The sequence below is a fragment of the Chrysemys picta genome, chromosome 2 (assembly GCF_011386835.1).
Source record: "Chrysemys picta bellii isolate R12L10 chromosome 2, ASM1138683v2, whole genome shotgun sequence".
NCBI lineage: Eukaryota > Metazoa > Chordata > Testudines > Emydidae > Chrysemys > Chrysemys picta.
Genome location: NC_088792.1, coordinates 145,567,044 through 145,579,499, shown reverse-complemented (window position 1 = coordinate 145,579,499; position 12,456 = coordinate 145,567,044). Strand labels below are relative to the sequence as shown.

Here is a 12,456-nt window from a genome sequence, read left to right as displayed (position 1 = left end):
ACCTATGTTTGGAAAAGAGGAGATTAAGAGGGGGCATGAAGGTAGATATATATAGTTCTGAAGGCAAAAGCAAACCAAATGGAGGCTTTTTGAGTGAATGTCAAAAACAGCAAGCCAAGGTCACCAACCTAAGCTGAGCAAGGAGTGCAAGAATTCAGGCAGGATTTGTGTGTGTGTATGTGGGGGGGTGTTGTTTTTGTTTTTAACACAATGGAGTGAATATCATATATTCCATTATAGAAAGAGCAAGAGAACAGTGTGATGAAGTGTGCTTCAAGAAAATTCATCCTGCCCCCAAAATGGCATAGATGCTTTGTGGAAGGCTTTGGTGAGAGTGTGGAGCCAGTTACTGTGATTTGCACAATTTGGATATACTTTTCAGTTAATGATGCAGGTATGGCATAAATTACCAAGGGCAGCAACTAGCATTTTGAAGAAAATACTGTGGGGTACAACTTCTAAATCATAAGAAGACTAAGATGGGCATTTCTAATTTTAGTCATCCTGTGATGTTTCATTTGAAAAGTAGTCTGGGAATAAAATATCCTCTTTGGTATCCTGAATATGAATCAAGTCCGTATTTATATCATTAAGGTGAAAGAACAGCTATTTTTTATCTTACCCTCCTAAGATGCTATATTAATAAGTAAGGATTTAATGTAAACCATTTTAGTTACTGTGATGGGTTCCCTGGGGTGCAGCCTGGAACTGGGGTACCGCTGAGCCCTTGTCTTACCAACCTGAGCTCCCTCTCACACTGTGATATTGTGATAAGCTATAAACCTATCCACAGACAGGGACACACCCAACTGAGTTATATGAATGCTTTTGCCAGCCACTCATGAAGTAACAATACAGAGGCTCTGGCCAATTCCCCCATAGCTCCCCAGCCGAGGACCCCAGAGCTGTACCATCTTGCCCTGGTCAGAAGCCTGACCAGTGTAAGTTTATTACCCAGTCCACCACTTCTACAAAGGAAAGTGGACGTGCATCAGGACTTGCAACCTGAGTAAATTTCCCAAACACTTCAACCAAAATGCACTGTTTTAGGTAAAATATAAAACAGATTTTTTAATTACAGAAAGATAGATTTTAAGTGATTATAAGTAATAAGCGTACAGGTCAAAGTTGGTTACCTAAGAAATAAAAGTAAAATCACAATCTGAGTTCTATAAACTAGACAGGATTTGAATCAGGCAGTGTCTCTCCCTGAGAGATAATACAAGCAGGTTACAGACCTTATTAATAGCTTATTAATAGTTTTCATATTATTGCTGTAGAGAATATTCAGATGCTCAGCCAAATCAGAGACAACTATCACAGCTTCTGGATACAAATCCAGATATAATCTGATAGATTTTATAAGATGTATACCAGGAATGAAACTATGATCACTTCCACCCAAGTGAATCACCTTAGTGTCCGGAAGATCACAACTTCTTAGCTCACCAGTTAGATACTGAAGAGTAGGCAAATTATAACACATATTTCTTTTCCCTCAGCAGTCAAGGTACCTGCATTGTCAGTTCCAAACGTCTGGGCTGTGTGTCTTTGGAAACACCACATTAATCTGTGCTGAAATCAGGAAGTTGCCACTTCTTTCTCCTCCCACTCCCTTCCAAACCCCTGAGGGACCAGTAAAATACAGATTTTCTCAAACAACCCACCCAAGGCTTACTGACCACAAATCTTAATTTTCTGCCCCTTCTGCAGCTGGAAGACCTCTCGCCATCCCTCTCCTCCTAGCCCACCACCTACCTTGAGTAGACATATTCACATTAGCTCAATGAAAGCTAATGCACTACAAATAGGAGGGTAGCCTTGGTATCATGGGCAGTGGTGAGCAATGCCATAGGACAGCTGTCCCAAGAATGTACCCATGCCAGTATAATAACAAAGAGTCCTTGCCCTAATGCAGTCATAGTCTAAATCAATTGGTGGATCAGTACAGGGTTTGCACATGGGTTGGGGTGCACTGACAGGGTTGTGGGGTATAGGAAGTCTGTTATGTGTTGGCAGAGCTGGTGCTGCCGTGCCACTATAATTGGTTTCCAGAACGTTCATGAACACAACATTGACTTAAGATAGAGAGGTAAATGTTTTGCCCAGCCCTTAACAATTTACGTTTTACAGTGATTCTATTTGGAAACAAAGAAAACCGTGTTTTTCTGTGAGCCTCCAGCAATAGCCAAAAGAGCTAAGACGCATTGATGTTAATGAAGTTTTGCATTCATTTAAAAAGAAAAGGACTTAATGATGTTTATACATAATGCAAATTGTGTAATAAGATGTACGAAGGCTAATGCTGTTTTAATGGTTATTTGGTTAATACCTAAGCTCCTTTATAAAGTCATATTTAAGCTATCTAATAAAAAACATGTTGCTTATTGTTGGCATGAAGGTTTCCTCAAACTGTTGCTTAATTACCTCTTTGATTGTTGTCCTTACTGAAAAGCCTGTGTAGATTAATATTTTTTTCTTTCCTGTGTTTTTGGAGTTTCCAGTGCAGTGAAAGAAAGGGCTGCTTTGGGTTTCAGCACATTAAGCTTCCTAATTCACCTGAGACTAATTTATGTAGATTGTTGCTGAATGCTTGGCTGAGTGGGGATATGCTCTTGAAACCTGGTCAACTCTTTTCAAAATGGACAACTTTCAATTATACTCTATAAGGGTTTGCAGCTCCAGAAACTAACATGCCAGCAAAAAAAAAAACATTCCAATGTTGAAACATATAAACTATACAATAATGAGTATAAGGAAATGTAAAATCCTAGTCATAAGTAGCATCTTCCCCCCCTCCACAACCCTTCCATGAGATCCCACACAGTGTGCTGAGATCCTTAAGGAGGGAAGAGAAAGGCAGTGGACAGTCCCAAGTTGGGAAGGGGTCGGGCCAAAGGATGTACATCACCTTGCCCAATAGCTATGTGAAGAACACCTAAGAGACTTGATCTAGCTTGAGATTGCTTTACGTTTACCATCGAAACCCCTCTGTCACAGGAAGCCTGTTTAAGAGTTGTGCAGTAGCCCTGATCATGGCTGGGGTTGGTCCTAGCTTCTAGGGAGTGGGAAAGGGAAACTGGGCTTCAGAGTCAATGAGGAGACCAAGTCATTATGTGGATGGTTCTTGCCTCTTATAGATCAGCAGGGTTTGTGGGTCAGCCCTACAGCTCAGTCCATGGCAAACACAGCTACCCTGCCAGAATAATGTGGGAGAAACTCCACAAGGAAAACCTCACAGTGTGTCCTTTCCTATTGGCTTGAACCATTATCAGGTACAGGTTACGTACATATTCTGCACTGATCTACTTCTGATCTTGTGCTGTTTTAAAAGGAGAACTTACCGTAATATTTTACTTTTTGCACTAAACAATGGAAGGAAAATTAAACAGTGGCCTGATAACGCTCAACTATTATTGGTGCATGGTATCAAATTAATCCCTAGGTCCCACTGGCTCTGCCAGAATGAGAATGCCTCTGCCAGAGTAGTTGTGGCAGCACAAGGCAGCTGCAACTTCCCCCTCTGCTAGATGGGCTTAACCTGGGGAGGGGCATAGCCAGGGTGGCACTGATTTAACACACTCATGATGAAGCCTCTGTTGCTCCTATGAAGTTCGAAGCCTACAACAGCAAGGAGTCATCAGCCAGCAACAGACGTCATGCTGGAGAGCAGTAGTTAACAATGGGTTAAAGAGACTTATGGGGTTTGTTCAATTTTTCTCCCCTCTCTCCCGAATAACTTGAGTGGGTTTACACCAGAGGTAAATTTGGCACATGAATCCAAACTGAAATCAACTAATCTAACCTTGGCTGTGCAGTGCAGTGCAGAGTGGAGTATTTGTGTTTGTCTGTTCTGAACAAGTAAGAGTATTTCAAAGCTTTTCTTAGCTCCCAGCCAAGATGCAGTTGCTGTACTTTCTTTTAACTTTGTTCTCTCTTCATCTTCCCCAGTCCCACAAAATTGCTCTTTCAGATATGCATTTTTTCTCTCCGTTTCTCACCTCTTTTAAATAACATGCAATAGCACAGGACTTGCAAGCTGTGACAACATAAATGAACGAGATTCAGTAGATTAAGAGTGAGACTGTAAGTATCTCATTGAAACACAGTGCAAAATCCTTCATCAGACAAGAGAGTTACTTTAAAAACTATCTTCAGAATAAGTCAAAATAAGTGAGTCTCATTACAAATGAATGAGATCTGGCACCAAGCTGCTTCACTTAAAACTCAGCACTTAGGGAGAAGATTGTGGAGGATAGATACTCTAAAAAGAGAAAAGGGAAAGGAGAAATGGTTTTGCCACATCTGTTGTAGATCTTGTCTTCTAGGCTGGTACAAAGGGAAATTAGCTGACAAGTTTTAATACCTTATGTTTTGAGAGTTAGGGGAAATAACTGTTCTTTAATACCATAGTTATTAGAATTAGGGTCTGCTTTTGTATTTTATAAGTAAGCCTTCCTGTAGGAGGTAATTGCAAGGAGAGTACTACTATACTACAGAGTGTTCAGAAAAGAGATGAATGAAAAAATAAAAGGTTTGATGCTCCTTTTTTACTTCGGAATATCAATGTTTAGGGCAAAGAATTACAGCATAGGTGAGAACACTTCCTCCAATATATGATTTAATTCATATAGCCAATATAATTAAATAGAAAGAAGCTAACAAATAAAGATGGAGTTAAACATTCCATGTGAAATTACTGTTCAAAACTGTAGAAAATTCAGGACATTTTCTAGATCTGAATTTCATATGTAGGTTTTATTGTTGGTGTACATGCTACTGAAGATATACACTGTACAGAGATATTATTGCAAGTTATAGGAAGTAAAAATGCATTTGGGACGGTAGAACTGAATAGTCTGTTTTATTTGGTGAAAACTGCTGAGGAAAAAAGTGAAGATTAGTTTTATACAGGGGAGTTTCTTATATATTACTGGGCAGTAAAACAAGATGAAAATGGGCTTGAAATGAATTGAAGTTTAATGTAAGAATTCAGTTGATAGATTTTATTTGTAGTACTGTTCTAATCTGAAAAGTGACTACATACATTCTTATTATTTGTATCTTGATACTCTGAATTTTACATTAAATAAAATTCAGATAACGACCTTTGAATCTGTAATTTGAATAGAAACAAATTGTATTAATCCTTACAACAGAATACTTGCCATTATTATTAGCTATTCCAGTATTCCACATTTTCTTGCATGTGAAAATGGCACCTTCTTACTCAGTCGATCTGCTCCTTATGTTGTTCAGAGTAGTATCTTCTGGCTTTTCTGATGGAAGTAGGTTTCAATTTTTTTACTTCTGTTAGTGCTACAGAAAGAACCCAACTTTCAGATTCCATGGGGAGCTTGGAGGGCTGGCAATTAAGGAAGACAAATCTTTTTACTTATAGAGTGAGCAGATTTGATTCTAGAATCATTGAAAGGCAATAAAGATGAAAACCTCCAGTGTAATTTTCAAGTCACTTTTCAAACTAGAACTACACTGGTGTAAATCTAAAGTAACTCTATGGACTTTACTGAAGATACTGCAGAACTCTAGAGGTATAACTGAATGGAAATTGCTCTAGAGACTTATTAGTCTATCATCTTTACATATTTGTCTTTTCCATGAAAGGGGGGTGGGGGTGGTGATGGTGATTGAGTCTGAATTAGCTCTATTTTATGTAACTCAATTACATTTTCTAGCTGTTGTGTATCTTTCTCTATTGCACTGCTAATAAAGTTTCTATAAAAGCCATACACCTAATAGACTTATTGCTACATCTTTCCAAACATTGTCCAGTATTTATTACACTGCATTCATTTTAATAATACTGCCTTATAGTAGTAAGTGATAGTGCTCTAATGAATGTGTTTTCAGGTAAACAAAGTATTTTAATCTCATTTATAACTAAATGCACAGAGCTGTGACACATGGTAATTGCAGTTGCTGTACAGTGAGTCAGACCTGTTGAAAAAAAAATACAGCAGATATTCTGATATTTGTCTAGTAAGATAAATTATACAGTGGTGACCACTGAAAAGTAAAGTGCTCCTGTGAGAAGTAAACAAGAAATTCATTGGTTTGCAAAATATCAAGTATGGATATAGAAACAAAACCACATCTTCACAGCTGATTGTTTTGTGAGACAAAATTGCTAAGTGAAACAGATGTCTCTTCCTTTCTCAGCTTGGCTGTCATGAAACACAGATGCCCATTAGCCAAAAGAGCTATATGAAATGTTTTACACTTAAAGTAGTATACAGGAAAACTTCACCATCTTATTTTTTCCAACTTCCCTGCTAGTCTGGAAAAGACAAATCACATTTCACTTGGGACAATATCTTTAAATTGTCATAGAACTAATTAAAATAATTCAGTATTTCGAGGTTTTTTTCCCCAAAACATCATTTATAATGGACATTTCTGATATTAGCATTATAGGTGGCCATCTTACTAAAAAGAAGGGGTTTTTTTCTTTTTTTTTCTTTGAAACTATGCTATGTGTGTGAAGTCAGTGTCAGAGGACCTGCTTTTGATCTCACAACAGAGTAAGGCTGTAGCACCTTGCAGAAGTGATTTCATTTTTGACATGTGGCAGTGCTTACAGAATGAGCTAGAATACAGTCTACGTCCTCACCTCACTTCTGTGTGTTTTACTGCTTTTCTCCTCTAATTGCCACCTGTAGATTGACCTACAGACCATGAAGCTTAAGGGGAGAGTGAGCACCCTACAGTAATGTGTGCTTGGTGTTGGAGTAGGATTGGGTGCCAGCATACTGCCCCTGCAGTGTCTGTAACACCATGGTGATAGGTCCTCCCAGGAGTTCTTCTGAAGTCTTTATGTTAAGTGTGGGAACTTCAACCTCTTTCTAAATATTCTGCTCTGCAGTAGGGCAGCCAGCCACCACCAACATTCATAGGTGTATCCTCAAAGTCCTTTATTTAACTACTTCTGGTGCATTTGGGTGCTGTACAGGAAGACACTCTTTGTTGACTAAATGCTGTGGCTTTTCCCAAATGTAGTACATTTTCATCAGCAGTTTATTAAGTACTTTTTGCATAGCAGCTGAGAGACCATTTGAAATATGACAAATCTCAGAAACTGAGCATAGGTTTGTGATCCTTTTGGAGAAATAGAGTCCCATTTTAAATTCATAACAAAATAGTTTAAAGTACTATTGTGACTATTATGAACAGCCCTACTATAAAGAAATGGGAAACTCTATGTCTATCTCCATTCTGTATTGGCTTTATCCAGAGTGTCAAGCAATATGAAAAATAGGTACAGTCCAAGTTCCAAACCTTTTTTTTTTGGCTTGGAAACTTTTCAGGATTCAACCTAGTAAATATGTAGTGTAAATACTGTAATTATCTGCCAACACTGGGTCCCTGAGCACCTAGGGGAGAGGAAAGGTATATATAACTTTCCTCTCCAGTCAGAACTCCAGTCAGAACCCTTTTTTCTAATTGGATCAGCATAGAACCAGGTTTTTTGGTTTGCTGGGGGACTTGTACAACTAACCTTTTTGGGACTGAGGAAGAATTTTTCGCTCATAGCCAGATTGGCTGGGGCAGGCGCGAGTTTTTTTCACCTACTCCACAGCAGCTCCAGGATCTCATGGGGGTAGGGTCAGGAAGTATCATTCAAGTTGTCACAACTTAGCAGGTGGCAATTGTCAAGTGGAAGTATTTGTTCCAGGGGGGGTCCAGTTTTCTGATAAACCAGAATTGGAAGTGCATTTAGGGAAGTGTAACATGGTACCTGGCCCCTTAAATGAAATTGGGCCAGCTTCTTCTGTTGCAGTCCTGCTGCACCCTAGTTTGGTGTAATGGGGAGAGCGGGGATGCCCCAGGGAGTTATAAATGACAGGCAGTCCAAAGGCAACAGAGTTTGGAATCCAGAGTTCAGAGAATAAGAGAGCTCAGAAGAAAGGCAGAGTTGGGCTGAGAGCTTCAGGAAGGGGCTGCCCTTGAAGGTGGGAGCAGGGAAAGTTTCCTAGTGAGCAGCAAACCAGACCAGGCTGATGAAAACATGAGGCACTTGAGAGGGCTCCACCTACAAACTTCCCCAGGACACCGAGCCACATCCAGAAAGGAATGAAGGCTCAGAGCAACAGAGGGAGATGCCTGCTGGCTCTCTGAGCTGGAAGGCTGAAGTCTGGGGGATGATGGAGGGGTGAGTTCACTGATGTCTCTGGGCAGGAGCTGGAACTATAGGGAAACAGGGCAGAGAAATACCCCAGCTAACGGGGCGGTTATGAGGTGCAGTGAGAGAAGTCAAAGCTGCATTGGGGAGCTGGGACACAGTGAGAAGAGCCAGAGCTGTATTTGGTGTATTGATGGACTGTAGGGACTTGAAAGAGTGAATGTACTATTTGGACTGTGCTGGGGAATTTTAATTATGATTGTGGGACTTTTGTAATAAACTAACTCCACAAAAGGGCCATTTACGTGTAGAAGCATGTCTGGAGTTATTGGGGACTCTAGAAGAAAAGGGGATACTGAGGTAGGCACACTTTTTGTGCCATGGCCTGCCATAGGAGGGCACCCGAGGCAGGGCCACCATAACATAGGGGAAGGCATGCCCTACTGAAGCTAAGGAAGGGGTTGGCGCCTATATCTGGTACAGCAGGGAGACAACTCCTTTTCCCCACCCCCAGAACTCTCATATTGCAGGAGGGTGGTGGGGCCTCAGCAGGGAGAGCTGACAGCATCTCTCAAATTGGTGGGCACTTTTTGGGAAGGAATGATGACATGTATTGTACAAGTTATTGCTGGATAGTTCCCAGGTGCATTAATAAAGCTGTGGCCTAATGTAACCACATCCCTTGCATCTTGTGTTTCTTCCTGCATGGTTGGGACCATGTACCCCAGATGTTTGCAGACACATTTGTTTGCATGCCAAAAAACTACTTCAAAACAAGAGTTACTCTTTGGTAATTCAATTTATCTCAGTCTCTTCTTCCTTCCATGATACAGCACCAGGGATAGTGTGTATCATGACTCTGCCCTCCTCCCCCCCTGCCACTCCTCCCTCCCCTCCCGGAAGCACATAGCTGAAGGAACTGTCAGAGAGATTTTATTTTTGTCCTTGGGTAGGTCTAGGAGAAAACCAGGGAAGAAAATTAGAAAGCAATGAAGAGGTGGAAGAGAAGGAGCCTGAGGAGAGGTTGAGACTTCCAAGTTGTAAGGGCAAAGAAACTGGAGGGAGAAAGAAGAGGACTTGGAGCTTACGTAGAAGAGACTTCCCCTAGAATTACCTTCCTTGCTTTCTTCCTGTTAGATGGTGCCAGCTGTCCCTGACTGTCTTCCTTTTTTGTAGAAAAAGGGAGATGTATGACAAACATTTGTTTTGTGTACACTGTTTATTTTTAGCTCAAGCAAAATTTAATCTGTAATTCTTTGCTCCGTGCTTACGCTTACTGTTAGTTATTGTGAATCAAGAGAGAGAATGGGAAAATGACTCTAATCAAAGTTCAATAACATTTAATCAATTTTTTAAGTTTCTCAGTTTCTAAGCTGATAATGGCTTTGATCCTAGATCCTGCATGAGTTCCTTCCCTTCTCCAGGATCTGCTCATTATGAGTGTGTGGGAAAGATTCAGCTTCTGCAAATATACCACAGCAAGAGTAATTAATCCTCTGACCTTTACTTCATCCCTCTGCTCCATTGAACTCATTTGGCTTCTGCACGGACACCTGAGGATTGCTACATCAGAGCAGACCAGTGGTCCATCTAGTCTAGAATTTTGCCTCTGATATTGGCCTGAAATAGATTCTTTAGAGGAAAATATGAAAGCAACATAGTGCACCAGGAAAACACATGTAATAACTGGATACCATAGAGGAATATTTATACCTGATCTAAGTGTGTGATCAGTTTATTCCCTAAGCATGAACATCTTTTCGTTATCCTAGCTTATATGATTGAAGATGGTATTCTTATAAGTAGTCAATGCTACTTTAATATTGCTATGCTGTTTTCCTTAACTATAGTTAGAATACGAGGAAAAAGCCCAAAGTGCTGCACTAGTTTTATTTCATGTGTAAAACTTTTTGGATCATTCGAACTCTTGTGGCCTGATCATTTTTTTTAAGTGAACTTTGATTTTGTTGCTACAATTTTGTGCCTATAAATAAATGTTTGAACAAATGTGATGATGCAAATAAGTGTGGACACATTTTATAGTGTTTAGATGTCCAACTGTTTGCACCTATAAATTAATGTTATTGTTGTTAACTATTATGTACAGTGTCATTAAATGCACACATAAGTTAGTGAGGCTTGTAACTGCATGCTTACAATGATCATAAATTTTGCCAATGCTTGCTTGAACTCACTAAATGGGCTTAAAGAGTTGGTGGTCATTTTTTTTTTTTTCAAAATTCCATGCTCAACATCGTGGCCACAAAATCAGAAGCAGATTAGAGATGCTTTAAAAAAATAATATTGGGGCCTTTATCAGATATGACACATCTGCAAAATTTAAAATATACATTTCAGGGTGAAAATAAATTGAATTATTCAGTTCTGCAAATCAGACATAACTGACTCAATGAGATAGCAGGGAATTGTGTTACAGGAAGCGGGGAGGTGGTGTTCAGTGTAACATTCTGGCTTAGCCAATTGCATTTCAGTACAGTAAAAAATAGCAAAACGTTTTGCATTAGGGCTCTTCCAGTGTTAGAAGTCATTAGTAAAGAAAGATTTCTAGATAATCTGATTTAAATCAATACTGATTGCTTAATGAATCTGTTGCTTTTTGATTTAACCCATTTAAACTATTTGAAGGGCATAAAAGTGATAATGAGTTACACTGAAATGTACTCCAGTTTAGGAGAAGGAAACATAAATAATAAGAAATAAAAAAATTAAAAATTGTGTGACACACCACCAGTTGTTCTGTTTTCCTTAATTGTCATGTATCCTGCCATGTCCTTTATCTGCTTAGTCAATTTACAACTAACACAGCAGGTTGTGAATTTTTAATAGGCTCTCTTCAAGGAAAGAAAAGGTCAACATTAACATAAAATTCGTCTTTAAGATTTGTGGCACAAACGTTTCACAGCAGAGAACAGGTGTTGCTGGAAAACTAAAATCTGCCACATCAGTCTAGTGAAATGACTCTTTGTGTTAAGTAAGGGAGATGTGAATGCTTTAATACAGCACAATGACTGCAATGTGCCAAGTCAATGTAAATAGAAAATGAGTGTTTTTTTCAGTCCTCATCTTGTTTTTTTGCATGCAGAATGACTTCATGTCTTAAAAAAACTGACCCCCTTTTTAAAAATATTTTCTCTCTCTCTCTCTCTCTCTCTCTCTCTCCTCTAGCTTCACTCTGACCAGGACAAGGGAGATGGGTCTCTCAAGTACATTTTATCAGGAGATGGGGCTGGTACTCTTTTTATTATTGATGAGAAAACAGGTGACATTCATGCCACTCGGAGGATTGATAGGGAGGAGAAAGCCTTTTACACTCTTCGTGCCCAGGCTATTAACAGAAGAACTCTGAGGCCAGTGGAGCCTGAATCAGAGTTTGTCATAAAAATCCATGACATTAATGACAATGAACCAACATTTCCAGAAGAAATATATACTGCTAGTGTTCCTGAAATGTCAGTAGTTGGTAAGTAGTGATTTCTGGTGTAAGGACATACTTTTAACTATGATCTTTAAAGTAATGATTTCCCCAACTATTATAAAGTCAGTTAAGTCCTGATTTTCACACAGAAGGTAAGTAATATTATTACTTTTCTCTGTTTAAAATTAGAAATAGGCCTGTGAGAAAACCCTACATCTGGTGCAGAGTTCAGGGTTCAGACTCTGCAACCAGATCCAGATACACATTTTATGGATGGAGCTTTTGTCTATTTATAATCTTAAATACATTAATTCAAACTTTGTTGGAATTTGAATGAAAAGATGTGATACATAATTCATGGTTTGGTCCAGGTAAATTGTATCCCTCCCTGAAATCTGCAGGGAAAGGTGAGTGGGGAAGCCTTTGACAAAAACTTCAGTGGAGTGTTTCCTTTCTTTTTTATAAATCGAAGCCCCACTAGTCTGCCTTCTCTCTCATGGGTTCTGTGGCTGAGGAGCTATACTCCCTTGCTCCTGTCTCCTCATGCTGGTGCACTGACAACAGATACAGTCCTGAAGAAGCTTCTGTTCATTCTCTGCCTTTGTTCCCCTCTTTGCATTTTTGGGGGGGGTTGGACTTTGTTGTTATCCTTCTGGTTCTCCCACATCTTGCCTGTGGCTGGTGGTAGTCGGAATCTGAAGTGGCTTCCTTGTTGTCTATATGCTTCATTTCACCCTCTGTCCTGGTTCTCAGGCAAGAGCTTTGCCAGTTCTCCTTCTTATTTTTACTCATGATTGGTACATGGGCAGGTGATGAGCAGTTGATAGGCAGACTCCAATGGAAGGAAATAAAAGTACAGTTACACACTGTGCTACGTGCT

General features: G+C 39.6%; 1 protein-coding gene across 3 annotated transcripts in view; it reads left to right on the top strand.

Moving 5' to 3' along the window:
* The window catches only part of CDH10 (cadherin 10), a 155,055-nt gene that overhangs the window by 82,494 nt on the left and 60,105 nt on the right, over window positions 1–12,456 (top strand). For all 3 annotated transcript variants that reach the window (XM_005291559.5, XM_005291561.5, XM_042859893.2), the window contains exon 3: window positions 11,327–11,621. In XM_005291559.5, coding sequence (XP_005291616.1) covers window positions 11,327–11,621 — 295 coding nt within the window. The remainder of the gene's footprint in view (window positions 1–11,326; window positions 11,622–12,456) is intronic.